We start from the raw sequence: 20,062 nt of genomic DNA, 5'->3' as shown, positions 1-20,062 counted from the left end.
GGCCCCTTGAGATTAGTTGCCATGAACTGAAGTGAAATTTGCATGACTATGTGTTGTTCTTAAGTCACATTCAGAACTCACATAGAGATGGGGAGTAAGCAGAGTTGGTCTTGACCAGGGATGGAGTTTTGTGAGCAGAATTCAACCAAAGGAAAATGGGAGAAGGGAATTGGTGGCATGTACAACCAAATGATTATACAAATTAAGCAAAGAACATAAGCCACAGAAGTAAGGGAGGGGGGCAGTGTGAAAAGTGATAGAGACAATGGGAGTTCTAGTAGGGTCAAAGAACTTTCAGAATTGTAGCTGCTATGCAATATACAAATCTGTCCAAGCACAACATGTGTTTTATGTGAGTTCAGAGGAAGAAGAGACCATGCCCTACCAGGATGATCCAGGAGAGTTCAAGGAGGAGTTGATGGGTAAATCAGGGCTTGAAGGATGAAATAGGGTTTTTATTGTTCTATGCGAAACATTGCAAAATGAGGAAAAAACACAAGAACTGATACAAAGAAGCAAAGATATTCAATATTTCCTGGGTATGAGAGTTTAAAAAGCCTTAATATTTATTGAGATAGCTATTGATTACAATGGGCAAAGTGGCCTATAATGATGGGTCTTTAGAGAAAGAGTCCTGGGGTAATTTCACTGAGGAAAGAAAGACTTGACTATATAATATGGTGATAGTCCCAGAATACAATGTTTCTTAGGAATTGGAGAACCAAGGGCTAACAATTGTTTCCAAGAAATACATGCTCTTCTCTTCTGGCCCACCTCACCCTTATACACACACACACACACACACACACACACACACACACACACAAATACACACCTTTCATCTTCCATTTAGAATTCAGTCTCATTAATGTAATTCTCTTCTATGGAATAGTCAGTTACATCCAAAGAGAATCAATATATATACCTTTCATCATTATATCCTGGAATAAATTTTGGAACCAACTAGGATTAGAACATGTGGGATTAAAAAGGCTTTGATTACTACTAATACTTTATTTTTTAATAGCAGATCAACTCTCAGCATACAGACCTAGTTTTTCATTCCTTCAGAAAACAAGATGCACTGTTTACAATATACATTGTACTCTTTTTTTTTCTAAATACAATGCCATTTCTATTAAAATTTTAAGGGTAAGGCATCACTTTAATTTACTTTGGTTCTCAATACAGCCATTAAACGATACAATCATTAAGCAATAGGAAATTTAGTTTTTCCTAGCATGTTCAGATCATTGTTGCAAAAAAAGTTAGCCTCTCTTTTCCCAGCTCTAAGTATTTAGGGAAACCTGCCAGTATATGCACTCCCTCCTTTTTTTTCACAAGAATTTCCTACTTCAATTGGAATATTTAGAAACAGTAAGAAGAGCTACATGTTTCCACATGAGACTTTAATAATACTGTACTTTGTGTTTACATATCATATATCCTTGGTACTTCATAGCTCATTATCATTATAAATTTACAAATCAGTACATGAAAGCACAAGGCTTAGAAGCAACTCTTTTCCTGTCCAACAGTAAGTTATTAATGCCAGGATTGGAACTCATAATTATTGACACATGTGGTCCTACAACATCTAAAGATCATTTTCATAACATGAAATGAAGTGCTCAGTAAGTAGAACATATCAATTATCAAATATCCTATTTATTCAAGATAATTTTAAGAACCATGAAGCTTTAACCACATAACCATATATAAATAACCATATTAAATAACCATATTAAACCTCATAGGCCTACATTAATATAAGTATAGATTAATGTATCATTTGATCAAAACTAATCCTTCTATGGATTGGTAAATATAAACATATATGATACAATCAGCTCTACCAAGTGGAATACCTTTCAATCGAACAGTAAGCAAATATATCAACATACTTAAAAATGTGGACTACTGCTTTAAAAACCTGTCACCAACATGCTGTGATTCTGAAGGGTACAGATGCCACTGGTCAGACTGCTATATATGTCATCACCTCTCTCCTTCCTGGGAATAAAAGCACCCACTGTCTGCTGATTCAATTAGGAATGTCAGGTACCCAGTCCTCTTAGCAGTACTGGCTGTGGTTCTAATTCTGGTGTCTTGAGCATCCATATGTCTGGGAGATTCTGTAAGATCTGTCTCAAAGAAGCACAGGCTACCATGTGGGCATCTGAAGGAAGATTAGCAAGTGACTGAATCAGCTTCATGACTATTGTCTTCAAACACCGGTGGGCAGTATCCAGATCTCTGTCAAACTGTTGTCCTTGAATTTGTAGAGCCAAATGACTGCAGATGTGTCTAAACTCAACACGATCCTGAAATAAACAGCAAACACGTACAATTAGACAGGTTATGGGACATTTGTTATGTTTTGTGTACCTAGCTTCCATTCCCGTCTCTTCTCATCACAGGACCTCATTTTTTCTCTCAGAGAACCTCTCCCCTCCATTTTCAGCCTATGTGGTTTGACTAAAGCTGACCCCAATTCTACGACTCCAGGGACCAGACCAATCGGAGACCACCCCCCTTCAGCCACTTGGAGTGGTCAGGAATGGACAGGTCTAACACAGACCAATAAGCCACAGTTCCAGAATGTCTGTTAGGTTGCGAAAAAGAAGCTCTCTTGAACTGGGGCTTTTAGAAAGCATCTTGTCACTCTAAGGGGAGAATCCAAATGAGAATGAAGACAGCACAGAAGAAAGTAGAACAAATGTATTAAAAGCGATTGATTCTAATGACATTGTCTGAGCATATTGACCCAGCAATACTTGAACAATAAACCGCAGGATTTTGGGGGTATCTGAGTCAATAAATATGCCTTTTTACTTAAGCCATTTGGAGTTGAGTTTCTGTTATTTGTTCCTAGCAGAGCTTTGAAGAATACACAGATAGCCTTTGTTGCTATTATTCCATATTCACTGTCTTCAAAATTCCAATACAGGATTTGTATTTGATAACATCATCTCAAGAAGTTTCCAATGCAAATTTAGAAAGAACAGTTCCCAGGTAGTTAAAAATAATGAAGTAACTAAACAGATTTTTAATCCCCAAATGGTTCACATTCTAAAATCCATTATATAGACATGGTATACTAAAATTATTCCAATAAATAATCAAAATTATTCCATCTCAGCGATAATGTTAAATAGATAACTTATTTTAACTACATGTAAATGACTCTCCACAGGCTTCCGGCTCTGGTAACAAGGCACACTTAGTTTCCCCGAAATCTTTTGCTAACTGAATTCTAAATAAAATAGAACAAGCATCCTTTCTGATATTGCAAGAAAGCAATGGAAATTCCTAACAGCCAAAGATAAAGGAAGAGTAGATTATTTGAGCTGTGCATCAATACTCATCAAAAAAAGAAAGTCGGTCTCGAGCTGGGTTTGGGATAGAGGATAAAGTTGCCCCGAGGATGCATAACTATTGACCTTTACTACACGGCAGCTTAAGTTTGGAGCTGCCCTCTACACTCCATACCATATATACGTTACGGAAACACTCACGCTAAGAAATTAACTTAAAAAATTGGAACTGGGCTGAAATATCCACAGACACGTTGGTAAAAGCAAACAAGAGCCTAATCCATGGGGACACATCCACAGCCCATGCCCCACAGTAGTATTCTCATAAAGCTTTGTCAAAGACAAACTCAGAATATGAAATTTAAAACATAGTCCACCATGATACAGCAGATACCAATGCAGGGCAGGATTAAACTCCGAGTATTTCAGCTAGAAACTATACAATCTGTTTAAAGTGATTAAAAATATAAAAAGGAATCAAAACTATTTTAAGTAAAAACAGGCTTGAAAAAGAACCAAATACCATTTCTAGCATGACAACTATCATGACAAATTAAAAACTCAACAGACAATTTATACACCTGAATAAACCTCGGAAGTGAGGAATGGTAAACTGGATGGTTAATAGGAGAAAATTACTCAGAATTCAAGATGAAAAGTCAGGCATGGGAAATATGAATGAGATGTTAAGCAACATGGATGACAGAATGATGAAACCCACCAGATGCACTTCCAGGAGAGACGAGAGAGGCTGGGGGAGAGGTGGGGAAGCAATATTCAAAGAGAAAAATGGATAAGAATTATTTGAAATTGATCCAAAACATGAATCCAAGTTCATGAACAGAGATTCAGGAAGTAAAATAATCCGAGAACAGAATAAGTTAAATGAGATTAAAATCTAAACTTATTAAGGCAAAAGTACTTAAAAAAAATTTTTTTTCAATGTTTTTTTTATTTTTGAGAGACACAGAGTGAGTAGGGAAGGGCAGAGAGAGAGGGAGACACAGAATTCAAAGCAGGCTCCAGGCTCTGAGCTGTCAGCACAGAGCCTGATGCGGGGCTCCAACCCAGGTACCATGAGATCATGACCTGAGCCGGAGTTGGACGCCCAACCGACTGAACCACGCAGGGGCCCCAAGGCAAAACTACTCTTAAAGGCAACCAGAGAGAAAATGGCTGATGGCTTCAGGAGATGACAAGTCAGACAGCCAACTACTGAGCTACAACCACTGAAGACAGAAAGGAATGAGATAATTTTTCAAATAATTGTCAACATAGAGTGGTTTTTTTAGTCCAAATAAGCTATTATTTAAATGTCAGGGCAAAATAAATATACCTTCACTTAATAGCACAACAAGAGTTACCCCACTGTCATATTTTTCTAGAGCTCTAATTCAGAAAGGAAATTTAATTCAAAAGGAAAGAATGAGATATAAGAAGCAACAGTGAACAAAGGAACTTAAAAATATGACGCGAATCTAAAGAACTGATTAGACAATTAGCTAACAATGAACTTGGGGCTTACAAAAGCAAGATGCTTCTAAGACGCTGAATAGGAGTAGCATGTAGGATGGAGTGGCGTTCTGAGGCTTTGTACGTATTCAGAGAAAAGTGGCAAAATTGATAAATATCAGACTTGTTAAGTATGCATGTGGGAAATTCAGTGCTATCATTAAAGCACAGAAATAATACGTAAAGTTAAAACTCAGCAGACTTAAGAGGTATATTAAAACTTAATTGATCCTATCATTCGTCAGTAAAAATGAAGAAATATAAATCGAGGTGAAAAGAAAACATCAAATAAGCCACCTTTTGAAATATGGTGTTCACCAGATTGGATTTTTTTAAAAAATCTATTGGTACGTTCTTTATAAGAAACACATTTAAAACTAAAAACACCTAAAAACTTAAAACAAATGGATGCTAAAATATATACAAAGCAAACAGAAGCCAAAACAAAGCCAGAAAATTCATTATTGGGGATAAAATAAACAACAATTAATAAAAGAAATTATACCCCAAGATGTTATAACAGTTTTGTACCTGTGTGTGCCTAATATGATAATGTCAATTTACATTCAATCCACAAACATAAAAGCTGATTTTTACCCGGCTTCCTCAGGAACTAGTAAGTCAAACAACAAAACAATCAATCAACCTTGAGAGAAAAGATGGAAACACTAATCACAAGATGGAAACACTAATCACAAGCTTGGTCCAATAAGATAAGCAGATACACTTATTCTCAAAAACATACAGAAAAATTATGAAAGCTGATTATATTATAATAGGCCAAAAGCAAATTCTCAATGAATATCTAGAAGTCTATATCATACAAGTCACAATGCAAATAAACGAGAAATCAGTAACATAATCTTCCCAGTACATATATGACTTAAAAGTCGACTTCTAAATAATTCATAGATCAGTGAAAGAATAACTGAAATTTTAAAATTCTTTATACTGAACAATTATGGAAACAGTAGATCGCGAATTTGTGGGATCCAGCTGCGTTGAGAAATACATACACTTAATGCTATAGATAAGTAAAGAATAATCACTGGAAAGTCCTGAGCTAAGAATTCAACTCAATAATTTAGGAAAAGGAAAAAAACAACAACAACAACAGATAATCCCAAAGAAAATGAAAGAGAGAACTGAAAGCTGAAATTAGAGTTTGGAACTAGAGTTTTCTTCCTAATTCTGTACAGAAAGAGAAGGTATTCTTCTCCCTAACAAAAAATGCTGTCACTTGGGTTAGAAGGACGTGGGCTTCTGGCAAAGTGTTTATTACAGAACATCTTCTGGGAAACAAAACAAACATTCATCTATTCGATTCAGCAAACCATGGCAAACCATGGCAGCAGGACCCAGGTGACTTAGGTGCTGGGATAAAGATAAACACAAGACACCACAGTTCCCTTACTCAACTATTCACAGACACCCATGCTTCTTGTTTTGAATTCCTCTTTAAAGCATTCTCGCGTCCCTCCCTTTGTGTGTTGCTCCTTTCTGCTCAGAAGGTATCAAGGGGCTACTTAGATAATCTGTCCCCTACTTTATGGAGCAACCTATATTCCTGGAGCATATTGCTTGGGAATGGGAAAGTAGAGGGGGAAAAAAATGCCTCTGGACTACTTCCCCTAGATCCACATCAAGGGAAATTGTCCGCTTGCTTTATAGAAGTAATACAACTCTAAGTACAAAGTGGAAGGATCAAAGACAACATGCAAAGGGAAATTCAAAATTGAAGGAACCACCGAAATGTGTGCTGACGTGCGCCTATTAGCCAGTCTGCAAAGGCATTCATCACCCAAATAAGATTAAAATGCCTTTAAAAATATGTTTGTGGGCCTGAAATCTGAAGTCAATTTCACGTTTACTGTAAAGAATCAAAGAAGGCATCGTTTGAGGAAAGTATACATATAATAAAATTCCACTGCTGGGCTGTACTGGTCCCTGAGGCCCTGGGTAAACTTCAAATCCCTGGCAAGCTCTGCAAAGTCTCTTTATTTTACTCTTTTAGTACAGTATTTCTTTTTAATCCTTTCTCAAATATATTCACAGTCAAAGAAAACAAATTAATAGGCACAGGCTTTCCATGGGACTCTTAAGCCAGGGGATGGAAAAATAGAGCAGGTGGTTGCTTCTCTTCCTTTCTGAAGGGTCTGAAGGCCAACTGTGGATCCAATAATCATGGCCTCCAACTAAACCTCTACTGATTCTGTTGCACAGGCGGGGGCCAAAAATTCACAGCATAGAGGCAACGGAATATCGAATGGCTCATGGGCTTTCAGTAGAAAATCACATCATCAATATTCGTGATGATTTCCTGTATGGTGCTTTCCGTTCAATGACAGAGCACATCCTCCCGGCAGCCTTTATTTGACAAGTCCCAGATGCTTCCAGAAATGATGTAATATCCTACGTGGGGTTTTGAGCACATTGTCAGCATTAGCACTATGAGCAATCTAGAAGCAGGTTTTGGAGCTTCTAAAGCCTTGTGTAATTTCAGACTCTGGATATGAATTGTATTGATTGCTACAGTGGTCCAAACTGATAGCCAACATCTACATTTTATACGGACTCAACTAATCTACTGGGGTAATGGCCTCAGCCTGTTTGGCTCAGTTAATTTAAGTTAATAATTACGTTTATTTCAAACGTGTAAAATCTCCACTACATGCTTGCCCTCACTGGGTAAAAAGCATTAAGACATGAGTGCCTACTTTCTAAGGAGCTTCTAACCTAATAGGAGGATTGAGACACATAGAGCATATATCCAAGTGTCTAGGGAAATGGGATGGGGGCTATGGTAAAAACACGGAAACCCAATCCTACAGAAGACAAACATTTATAGACTCATAATCCAAGCACTGCAGAGGGTTCATACGAAGCTCGTTCCGATGTGTGAATCCTTTCTATGGCATACCTGGTGTCCCACCGCTTGCCACACTGGAGGCAACCCCTGGCTCTAGTCTTCAGAACATTTTTTCTTAATTCCTAGCCAAAGTCTGCCCTATAGTAGACAGAAGAGTGGCCTCCCGAAGATGTCTATGTCCTAATCCTCAAAACCTGTGAGCATGTTACTCTATGCGGCAAAAGGGACTTCATAGGTGTTAGTTAGGATGGGACAGCCCTCCGGGTATCTACAAAGACACCTGGAATGTGGGGTTGACTCCTTCCTGAGCACTGGATTTGCCACCAGAGCCCTGGTTCTGCCCCTCTAATCGGCCATCTGCGGACAAGACATTTTATCTATGGAATAGTCAGTATTCTAATCTGTAAAACGGAAACAGCGACCACGTGGAGAGACCGTGAAGGTCAAATAAGCTTACGGTCCCACAAACTCTGCATTTATAAGGCACTCCATCAACCTAAGCTTGTGCATAGGGTACTCTGCTAGATGGTGATATTAGCAAGAAGGACAGAAGGGGAAGGAAGGACAGCAAAGCATAGAAAAATATGTCCCATAGGAGTTGGGAATCTAATTGGTGAGATGAAACTATTTAAAGTGTTCAGCAGAGATGTCACACAGGATAAGATTAAGCCTCAAAAAGAGTGGTCGAGCTTACCTCATATCCGTTAGGATGACCACGGTCAGAAAAACCTGAACACAACAAGTGTTGGTGAGGATGTGGAGAAGCTGGCACCTCCGGGCACCGCTGGTGGGAAGGGAAAGTCACCGAGCCACTCTGGAAAACAGTATGGAGGCTCCCCCCAAAAATGAAACAAGGAATTACCATACGATTCAGCAATTCCACTTCTGGAACATACAAGTACAGCCAAAAGACGGAGTCAGGGTCTCAAAGAGATACCTGCACATCCACATCCACAGCGGCACTCTCCACCACAGCCAAGATGGGGAAGCAGCCCAAGTGCCCGTTGACAAATCGATGGATAAACAAACTGTGGTATATACATAGGAGGAAATACTATTTAGCCTTTAAAAGGTGCTATGATGTGAATGAACCTGGAGAACATTATGCTAACTGAAATAAACCAGACACAAGACGATAAATACCGTACGATTCCACCTATGTGTGGTACTTAGAGTCAAAGTCACAGAAACAGAAAGAATGGTGGATGCCAGAGCTGGGGGGGGAGGAGAAATGGGGATTTGTTGGGGTTTTTTTTTTTTTCATTTTTTAAAAATGTTTATTTTTTTTTCATAGTAGAAGCCTTTATTTTTGTTTTAATTTTTTTTATTTATTTTTGAGACAGAGAGAGACAGAGCATGAACAGGGGAGGGTCAGAGAGAGAAGGAGACACAGAATCTGAAACAGGCTCCAGGCTCTGAGCTGTCAGCACAGAGCCCGACGCAGGGCTCGAATACACGGACCGAAAGATCATGAACTGAGCCGAAGTCGGACGCTGAACCGACTGAGCCGCCCAGGCGCCCCATAAGCCTTTATTTTTTTAATGTATTTTTGGGAGAGAGAGGAGAGAGAGAGCGAACGGGGGAGGGGCAGAGAGAGGGAGGGAGACACAGAACCTGAAGCAGGCTCCAGGCTCTGAGCTGTCAGCACAGAGCAGACGTGGAGCTCGAACCCACCAACTGTGGGATCCTGACCTGATGTGAAGTCGGAGGTTCAACCCACTGAGCCACCCAGGTGCCCCTGGGGATTTGTTGTTTAACGTGTACAGGGTTTCGGATGTTCAAGATGAAAAAATTATGGAGATTAGTTGCACAACAATGTGAACGTTCTCTATACTGCTGAACCATACGCTTAAAATAGTAAACTTTATGTTATGCCCTTTTTTTTTTTTACCACAATAATCTTTTTTTTAAGTGATCAAGACCATCAGAGTTCTGTCCTGCCAGCTCTTGCAGAAGAAATGAGGCATCAGAGAAGTGGTGGGAAGAGTGTACCGATATTACGAGGCAGGTGATTCTAGGGAAAGCAGTATCGGCCCCCCAGGGAAAAGACGGCCCCCACAATCAGAATGAATAACATGAGCTACGGCCTGAAGTCAAGGAGGGGCTGGTACTGGGAAAGGGCCAGTCTGAAAGATCTCTGTGCTCCGAACCAGGACAGAAATTAGTGTGTGAGCCTTGAGCGCCACAGTAACGTCCCTGGACTCTTCCAAGCGTGAGGATAACAGGGCGAGCCAGAGTTTTAAGAACGCTGGTCTGGCCTAACCCACTAGATGCAGGATCCAAAGCCAGGCTCCTGACACACCCTGTCTCACTCAGTCCTCACAACAGTCCGTGAATGACAGGGGTTTAGAGAGATCAGGCAATGTACCCACCTCGCACAGCAAATGAGTGGCAGGGCTTGAGTTATCCTCTCTTCCCAAACTCAGATGTTCATCAAAGACCCGCCCCCAGATCAGAAACCGGGCTGGTACAGCAGTGATTCGCAAAGCAGAGTTTACTCTCCAGGGCAGGCAGCAGAAGGGGGTGGGGGCCTGGATCCCCCCCCCCCCTACCATAGACGCCACAGAGGGGTGAGCAGGGATACCATGAAAGCACGCAGCAGAGGCACCGCACTAGCTTCGGGATGGAACAACAATGTCTTCAAGTGAATGTTTCTTCTTTGGCCACAGTCACTCTATTTTTCTTAAGGCTGAGTGTTACGAACCTCAAACTGGCATTGGTCACATACAAACTGAAAATTGGTCCATTGGCCCATCCCTCCTCCCTGCAACATAATTGAGAGGGTTTGGCTGTCCGGAAGACGGTCAAGGTGTGGAACCTTCTACACCCCATGCAAAGCCAACCCGTAGCTAATCAGACACCTCCTAGCTGGAGCTCACTCTTCCGCCGCTCGGCCCTCTCCTACCTGGGAGAAAGGGAGGTCTCTTACAAAAACTGCCCACTTGCCCTTGGCTGCCTTCTGCGTTGTATTTATTAGGAACGCGCACATCTGGCACCCTGGAGCAACCGTAAATGCACCTGCAAAATCCAAAAGGGAAGAAAAGCTAAGCCTTTTTTTAGCTTCTTACTGAAAATAAGCACTCCCATCGAAACTGAAGGCTTGAAGGCAAAAAGAGTCTGGCAGCAGCAGTTTCAAGGCTTGTTTTCTGAAACCAACACCAACGGATAGTAAAGTCAAAAACACAATATGACTTTATAGGCTCTACAATTCAGATAACTTTTAAGCAATCCATGAGGAAGATTTTTGGCTTTCCCCCTACCTCATCACCTTCAAAATCACTTCTAGATCTATAAAAACTAAACACCAGTTCGTATAGGCTTAACCGCCGGCTTTAAAATAAGTCCATTCTTTTGGAAACAGCAACATTTTAAGCTATATTCTCTTACAAGGGCCTCCGCAACCTTGTTTCTTTTCACATTTTCCTTTCTTGCTCCCCATGAACCTAATGCCCTCTACAGAGAGGATTGAAGAAAGAGCTTTTTCCCAGCTTTCTGGGATGAAGCCTGACCTTAATGAACTTCAGCTTGGCCAGCAGGCCGCTCTCCACTAAAGGAACACAAACCCCCTCCCCCAGACCCATCACAACCTTCTGCACTGGATGTGTACATAAAATGGGAATGCCATTTCTTTATTTAGAGGCGTGTTGTGAAAACCACGCTATCAGAAACAGTGTACTACAAACTGCCCCTTGGTTCATCAACATCTGGCTTTGAACTACAAGTTCACAGGGCCCAGAGCAGCCTCCAGTTGCCTGGACCCCAGGTCAATCTCAAATAGATATGCAACTGTGTTAATAAAACACTCAGTGAAGAACCAAAGTATCTGCCAGTCACCATAAAAAGTCTATCGTCCACAGGAAATTAAACATTTTTACGTGTGGGATACCCAGTTTCAACACTCAAAAGTAACTAAGGTTCCTTATGCATTTGCTTTGGGTATGGTACCGTTTTCGTTAGAAAAGTCCAGTTAAAAGCACTTTGCGATGGATACAAGCACTTGATTCAGGTACGTTCACAAGGCAAACCTCGAAACTGTAAAATAAAGCACGGCAGCATTTCCAGCAAGATGTTATATATAAGTAGTTTTGTTTTAGGGCCTTCCTGCCCTATCTTTCCCCAAAGTTTCATTTTGGAAGCATAAATGCCCTGATTTTCTTATCATTCACATTATGAGCAATAACAAAGCTAGAGTTAAGCTACTTGAAGAGCAGTCACTGGGCCTTTCTGTCACAGAAAAACATGATTTTATCCCCAGTGAAGGGCAATTCTGTGGCTGTGCTACTAACCCTATAACCCTGAGCATTTATTTCTTCAATAGTATGTTCGTAATTTTTAAAGGCACAGTTCCCACATTTGCAGAAATTGGCTTCACAACTGATGTTAATGAGGAAAAAAGCCGTCATCACCAATGTCTTCCTCTGAGTGACCCAACATTCACACTTGCAGTTTGCAAAGAACATTAGCAGGGACCGCGAAGCCAAAGCCAATGGTTTTATGACCACCGCACTCGGTATGTAGAATGAGAAAACCAGCAAAGACCACTGAACATGAAGGAATGACTGCTAGTGGAATTAGCTCATTGAAATGAGTGAACCCACAGGCAGGTTTTTTTTAAGCTTTATTTATTTTGAGAGAGAGAGAGAGAGAGAGAGAGAGAGAGAGAGACCCAAGCAGGCTTCACAGTGTCAGTGCAGAGCCCGATGTGGGTCTCGAATTCATGAACAGTGAGATCATGACCTGAGCAGAAATCAAGAGTCTGACACTTAGCCGACTGAGTCATGCAGGTGCCCCTCCAAAGGCAAGTTGAATCTGTAACAGCAGGAATGTTCTCTTGCCTCCGAAAGTTGGCATCAGCCATAGTTTCCATGAAACTATGCTCCAGAGCAGAACTCTTGGAAACTGTAAATGGTTTTAACTCCTCAAAGGAAGACAGACAAACTCAATCAGAGTGACTTCATAATTGGCTTGGTTAATGGTGTCTATGTGAGTTGGTCATTTTCAGCAGCTCTTAAAATCCTAGACTGCGTGTTTCTATGTTCCCTTTGAGTGGTGAATGCCTAAAGCATCCTTGATAGTTATTACCAGTTTGATAATGATTTCCTACATTTGTCTGGTGCTTTTTGTCACTATGTAAAGTGGCCATCACATAAAGGGACACACGACCCAATATAATGAGCTAAATTGTGTCCCCCCACAAAAAAACTCATATGTTGAAACGTAACCTCTAGCGTGACTGTACTGGAAAAAGGACATCTAGGGAGGTAATAAAGGTTATATAAGCTCGTAAGGGTGAAGTCCTAATCTGATAGGATTGAGGTCCTTGTAAGAAGAGGAAGGGACATCCAAGATCGATCTCTCTCTCTCTTTCTGCATGTACAGAGGAAAAGCCATTCATGACATAGCAGGCAGTCTACAAGCCAGGAAGAAAGCCCTTAACAAAACCCAAATTTGCTTGCACCTTGATCTTCAACTTTCCAGCCTTCAGGACAATGAGGAAATAAATGCCCGTGGTTTAAGCCCCCCAGTCTATGGCATTTTGTTACACCAGCCCACGCTGACTAAGATACCCAGTCTATAAGGTGACTGTTGTAGTCCAAGCAGTGTGCAGTGCATGGCACATACGACTGTACCCCGTCAACTGTACACACTCATGTACTTGATTTCAGCATGATATTCATAGCCCCTCTCTAATTGATTTGGTAGAAAAAGTCAGCTAAAACCACGTTTGGATCATGGGCCATGACTTCCCAGCTATGAGATCTTTAGCAAAATCCTAAATTCCTCTGAACCTCAGTTTCCTCTTGTAACAGACGTTTGTCAAGCTGATTAACTCTAGGCTCTCCAACAAATTTAACAAGACTCAGTACCGTGAAGCATTTTTTATCCACTATAAAGAATCTCACTTCATGTACGTTTGGCGTGTGTTTGATAATCTCTAAATATTCAAAAAGAATATTGTGTTGGATTCTTTAAGAAAAGACTAAAATACTATTAAAAAATATCCATTAGTATTGTGCTGAGAGTTTCTCTGCCTTCGAGCCTAAAAATTTCACTTCCTTAATTAATCCTCAGTGGTTTGATCAGGAAGTCATTCAGTGATAACGTCTCTACGCTATTCATAAGAGACATGGGCTAAAGCTGACCTCTGGAGAGCGGAGGCTTCTTAAAAGTCTCCTTGGGTCATCCTGACTCTGCTTCTGTAAACTCAGAAAATTAAATAGAGTCCATGGGTCAGATCCATCAATATCAAGAATGCAACACAATAATAACAGTTGACAAGAACATGAGGCATCAACTTATTAATAATAATAATAATAGCTCAAAGGTATTGGGACTTTATATGGGCAGCCACTAGCTAAGACTTCATGTGCATTATCTTAATAACCCAGTAAGGTTAGATCCCTCTACCCCCACTTTACAGGCAAGGGGATTGAGGCACAAGAAGGATACTCTGTCCAAGGGCCTACAGCAGGCAGTGGCATAGTAGGTTTGAAATATTCTGGAAGACCAGATCACCGAGCTGTGCTGCACTGTCTCTGCTTTGGGTCCCTGCTGCCTATCACCTGGGCTGTGGGCTTCAGGCCAAGTGAGTCCTCCTCTCTGTGGCAAGTAACACTGTGAAAGAGACCTGATGTTGGAGACATTTCCACACACTTCCAAGTGACACACAAGTGTTATTTCCATTAGTACAAGTCCTCCTGAAATCATTCTGTGTAGAAAATCAATCTGCGTGTCCTTAATTTGAAAATATAGAAAACATGAAAGGAATTGGAGAAGACACACATAAATGGAAATATATTCCGTATTTAGGGATTGAAGGAATTAGTACGGTTAAAATAGCCATACGAACCAAAGCAACCTACAGGCTCAGTGCAGTCCCTATCAAAATTCATGGCATACTTCAAAGAACTAGACCAAATAATTCTAAAATTTGTGTGGAGTTATAAAAGACCCCAAATAGCCAAAACCCGATTAAAAAAGAACAAAGCTGTAAGGATCATGCTCCCTGATTTCAAGGTATACTACAAAGCTATACCACAATGCTGGTGCAAAAACAGACACACAGATCAATGGAACAGAACTGAGAGCTAGAAATAAATCCATACATATATGGGCAATTAATCTATGACAAAGGAGCCAATAACAATGAAGACAGGACAGTCTCTTCCATAAATGGTAATGAGAACCTTGGAGAGCCACAGGCAAAAGAATGAGACGGGGGGTACAAAACATAGGCAGTAAGCTCCCTTGACATCAGTCTTAGGGACACATCTTTGTGGATCTGACTCCAACAGCAATAGAAACAAAAGCAAAAATAAACAAATGTGACTACATCAAACTAATGAGATTCTCCTCCACAAAGGAAGCCATCACCAGAATAAACGAGCAACCTATTGAATAGGAGAAGATATTTGTAAACCAAACATCTGAGAAGGGGTTAATATCTAAATATATATAAAGAACTCATACAACTCAACAACACAAAAGTAAACTACTGGCTAAAAAACGTGCAGCGCATGTGAATAGACATTTCTCCAAGAAAGCATACAGGTGGCCAGCAGGCACAGGAAAAGATGCTCAACATAATTAATTATTAGAGAAATGCACATCAAAACCACAGTATCTCCTAACACCTGTTACAATGGCTAGTATCAAAAAGACAAGAAATAGCAAGTGTTGGTGAGAGCGTGGGGAAAAGGGAACCTTTGTGCACTGTTAGTGGGAATGTAAATTGGTGCAGCCACTTTGGAAAACGCTATGAGGATCCCTCAAAAAATAAAGAACAGAACTGCCATAGGAATCAGCTCTTCCACTTCTGGGTACTTATCCAAAATATATGAAAACACGAATGTGAAAAGATACATGCACCCCTGTGTTCACTGCAGCATTATTTTTAATAGCCACGATATGAAAACAACCTAAATGTCCATTGATACATAAATGGTTAAAGAGGTGGCTCCACACATGCACACACACACACACATAGCCATAAAAAATAATAAAATTTTGCCATTTGCGACAGCATGGATGGATTCAAGGGTACTATGCTAAGTGACATAAGGCAAACAGAGAAAGACAAATATTGTATGATTTCACTCAGATGTGAAATCTAAAAAACAAAACAAAAGGACAAACAAAATAAGGCAAAGACAAAAATCAGAGATACAGAGAACAGACTAGTGGTTCCCAGAGGGGAAGGGGGTAGAGGGGTGGGTGAAATGGGTGAAGGTGGTCAACCGTGTGGTGATGGGTTATAACAAGACTTATGGTGGTGATCACTTTGTAGTATATACAGGTGTCAAATGATAAAGCTGGGCACCTAAAACTTACGTCACAAAAAATATATAGGAAGACAACTCTCCCGACTTTTTCGAGTTAACACCAGTGATAATGAAGCCAACTCTGCATAACCAGCCCCCTGGAAAGACAAACTACTGTGTCCTTAAGTCTGAGTTCTTTATAATCATTACTCCACAACCAAATGGAGATACTACCTTCTCTCCAAATAGAAAACCAAGAAAAATCCCAAGATGTTAGTTAGCCAGGAGGCAAATCATCCAGAGAAACCTCTGCCTGTTTCTCTCCCTTCTGAAAGTACTGGCTCTTCTCAGGAGCTCTAAGAACTCACCCTTGCAGGTGAGCAGCAGACTCCGGGAGTAAGAAAGTTGACAGCTCTGTTCCTAATGAGCACTCTGGACACTTCTAGAAAGTGGAAGCAACACATGCAGATGTCTACTTGTTTTCTCGGAAGGTGAATAAAGGACTGGGACTCAAGGTGCGGGGAGGTAAGGGAAGCTTGAGCAAGTTTATGGACTGAGGAACCGGCAGAGTGCAGGCAGCAGAGACTATATGGATGGGAAGGGAATTGATAGAACGAGGTCCAGGGCAGATGAAGGATTTGCTCTAGCAGCTAAGAGGAAGGCTACTTTGGTTGGGGGTCAGGGGGACCAAACAGCATTTCTTTATTAGCGACGAGAAGGAGGATGAGTGGAAATGAGATTCTTCAGGTCGAGAGGAAGCTGTTTGTGTCTGTCGGCCTCCATTTTCTTGGAAAAGGAGTAAGGGGGTTGAGGTTTGGATAAAGAAAGCTTGAGGATGGTGGAACATGTTGAGGACAAAAGTCAAGTCGAAAGCGTTAAGAGGGTCACCAAGTAGAAGTGACAGCTGGGTGAAGTTCTGAAGGTGTGATTTGTAGGCCAGAGCAGAGAGCTCAGTGCGTCTGAGCTGGGTCAGGCCCTCGGACCACGGTCTCTGACCTGACCCTCAAACTGCGACCTCCCCGGCTGTGATTTATCCAGGGTCAGGTCCTCGCCTCAGTCATTTCAACAGTTGCCTTTGCCTGCAAGACGATTCAACGTCCTCTGCGTGACACACAGGCCTTTGGCCACCTGACCCCAGCATCAGACCCCTTAGTCTCCAGCATCCTTTTATACCTTCTGCCATAGCGAGCTCATTTCAGGTCCCCCAAAGGCCCAGGCCCTTTCCTTGCTTCCGGGCCTTGGATCACACAGCTCCCCTGAAATGTTTTTTCCCTTTCATGTCTGCGAGGCAAGCATTCATTTTGTTTCTTAAAGATCACTTCCTCTGAGAAGCCTTCCGAGATCACCTAAGGTGGAACTCATCACTCGGTCTCTCCTCTTGCCAACCTACCTGTGCCCCAGATAGGTTCCTGACATCACACAGAGCTTCCTATTCCGTCAGTTCTAAGATGCACCTCTTTTCACGAAGTTTCAAAAATCTCGGAAGTGGCGATACATCTTAGAAACGGTGCATCATAGTTTAACTGGCAGGAGTTTTTATTTCTTTGGGGTGCCAAATACAAGGTGCATTTCACACGAGAGAGCATTAGTGAAATGCAGCTGCTTTTTTAACTTTCTAACATGAGTAGAGCAGCACTTCCCATTTTTGCCCCAAACCCTGGCTTGTAGAGCAAGAAAAGCAACTCTTGAGGACGGCTCTAGGCTTTCTTCAACATCCCTCCCTCATTTCCTTCTGCTAGCCGCCTGGGAGGCAGCAATGAAGCAAAACTGGAAAGCCAGAAGATCTCAAGATCCGTGACCTTCAACCAATTAAGGTTAGTTAATGACAAAGCGGAGACTGGATCCCAAGCCCCCCCCCCCCCCCCCCCCCAGGTTTCCACAGCCCCACTCGGCCTGAGAGGCTGAGAGGCGGCTGCTATGTTCCCTGGCTCGACTGACTTAACAGTTTGGTACCGTAAGAGGAAACGTGCCCTACAGATATGAGCTGCGTGACTTAGCAGGAGTTTAGCATTAGTATTCACGCTTCAACACCCGAAACCCACCCCGCTCTCACCCCACTTTATGAGAATTTAGGTTGACTCTGTAAGGCCTCTGAACTCTGCGGGGAGTTGGATTTATGCAAAAATAATCGTGAGTCTTAAGTGTGAAGGAACTTTAAATAAATCTAGGTGATTTTGTCATGCAAAAGACAGAGGGGACCTCATACGTGTATGCAAGGCTCTGGAGAAAGGGCTATTAATTTAGAAGGGGGGCAGGGGGAGCGGTCCTCCATCCACAGACCGCTGCACATGTGGAAAGGGCCTTCAGCTGGGGCAGGAAGCTGATTTATGTGAGAGACAGAAAGGAGTTCCAGAGGCAGGTTTTGGCAAGGCTTCCCTGCGTCTCGGCTCCGCAGTCAGGTGGGCTCCAGGTGGGCCCGAGTTCCTGGACTCAAGTCCCCGGGGGTGTCGCCTCCCGCGTTCTCTCTCGCCCCGGCGGAAGGTCTGTGGCCAGCGCGGCCTCGCAGTGGGCGGCCCCGCCCTGCCCGGGGATCCTGCGCCCCACGCGGGTGCGGGAGGCCAGACTCGCCTTCAGATGCTTGGGGAAGGACCTCTCCTGCAGGAGGGGGCCCAGCAGCGTCTGCTCCACGCTGACCAGCTCCGAGGTCGAGGCCACCACGTGCGCCAGCGCGCTGCGCATGCCCATCTGGGCCAGGGTGCAGCTCCGCGCCCCCCTCGGCGCCTCGCACCGCTTCCGCTTCTGGGGAGCTGACCCGAGCCCCAGACCCCCCCCATTCCTGCCCCCCCTCATCCTGGCGCCCCAGGACAGGCCCGGCCGGCCGAGGGCCTGCCTATGCGACGCGCTGGAGCGGCGGACACGTGGTCTGGATCGCGCGGGCTCCCGGGGTCGCTCGGACCGTCCCCTCAGCCCCACTCCTGCTGCAGCAGCTGCAGAATCTGCAGAGCCACCATTTGGTGGCTGATGGAGGCCACTAAGGGCGCGGGGCTAAGCCGGCTTCCCTGTCCGCGGCTCCGCGCGCTCCGCGGGCAGGTGCAGCAGTGAGCGAGAGGGGCGGGGGCGTTTGGGGTCGCCAAGGTCACATTTCCTAACCCGCGGCCTCGCGGCCCCCTGGCCTCTCCCGGGTGGGGCCGGCCCCGCCCCCGCCCCCGCCCCCGCCCCCGCCCCCGCCCCCGGCCCCGGCCCCGGCCCCGGCCTGCAGTGGGTGACCCCGGCTGGCCGCTGAATTCGCTCCGTCCGCATGGGCGTGTGCAGACCCAAGGCTGCCCGAAGCGCTGCCTCTGTGCGCTCGAAAATCAGCCAAATGCTGAGCGCTGGTTTTACACCGACTCCAGGACTTTGCCGGGGGGGGGGGGGGGGGGGGGGGGGGGGGGGGGGGGGGAAGCGTGCTGCTTTGAGCGGATGCATCTACCTGCAGGGATGGCCAGCCCCCATCTCCTTTGAAAGAGGCCTGTCAGTGACCATTCGTGCCTCGGGTGCTGGAGGTGGCCGGTGAAAGACCCGCCCGGATCAAAAGTGCGAAGAGCCAGAGAAAGCTCACGAAAGGAAGACAGTGCCTGATCATGCCCCCGCCCCCCTTTCCCAACCCTGAGAATTTTCAGGAACTTCGTCAAGGCCTTGTGTTCCCCCAAACCAAACAAGGGGACTCGGGTATGGGAAGTCCTGCCCCTCTCTGCCTTGCCCCATGCCACGTGAGCTCAGAGGATCTGACCCCTAAAGTAGCATCAGGGCACAGCATGGCCGGGGGGGGGGGGCGCTCCTGAAGTGACTGGGGAAGCGCGGGTCTGGTAACTGCCCAGATGAGGGGCCTAAATGGCTTTGTGTGAAAGTCCCAGAGGACAGGGGCAGGGAGGTTTGAAGCTAAATCCTTTTACGAGCCATGAAGCCCGAGACAGCTGTACAAATAGTTGCTGCTTTTAATTAAACTTAACTTCGCCGCGTCCTTGACTTAGGAGAGAAGACTGGGACATTTAAGCTTTGATAGATTGGAAACTATTGGTGTGTGGTTACATGTTAGGAGGGGGGAGAAAAGCAACACACGCTTGAAGAGAATGGTTGGAAGAGTGTTACAGAGCAGCATGGTCTCCGCTTTCTTCCCGCATGGG

General features: G+C 43.6%; 1 protein-coding gene across 1 annotated transcript in view; it reads right to left on the bottom strand.

Annotated features, from left to right (window-relative positions):
* Positions 1-965: 965 nt before the first annotated feature.
* Positions 966-20,062, bottom strand: part of DLEU7 (deleted in lymphocytic leukemia 7) — a 71,483-nt gene continuing 52,386 nt past the window's right edge. Inside the window, 4 exon segments of the mRNA XM_043570272.1 lie at positions 966-2,324; positions 18,528-18,660; positions 18,662-18,792; positions 18,794-18,977. Of these exon segments, the coding sequence (XP_043426207.1) occupies positions 2,058-2,324; positions 18,528-18,660; positions 18,662-18,792; positions 18,794-18,977 (715 nt within the window). The 3' untranslated portion in view covers positions 966-2,057.

This window comes from Prionailurus bengalensis, chromosome A1 (genome assembly GCF_016509475.1).
Source record: "Prionailurus bengalensis isolate Pbe53 chromosome A1, Fcat_Pben_1.1_paternal_pri, whole genome shotgun sequence".
NCBI lineage: Eukaryota > Metazoa > Chordata > Mammalia > Carnivora > Felidae > Prionailurus > Prionailurus bengalensis.
Note: the sequence above shows the minus strand (reverse complement) of the source record. Positions and strands in the feature narration are given on the sequence as shown.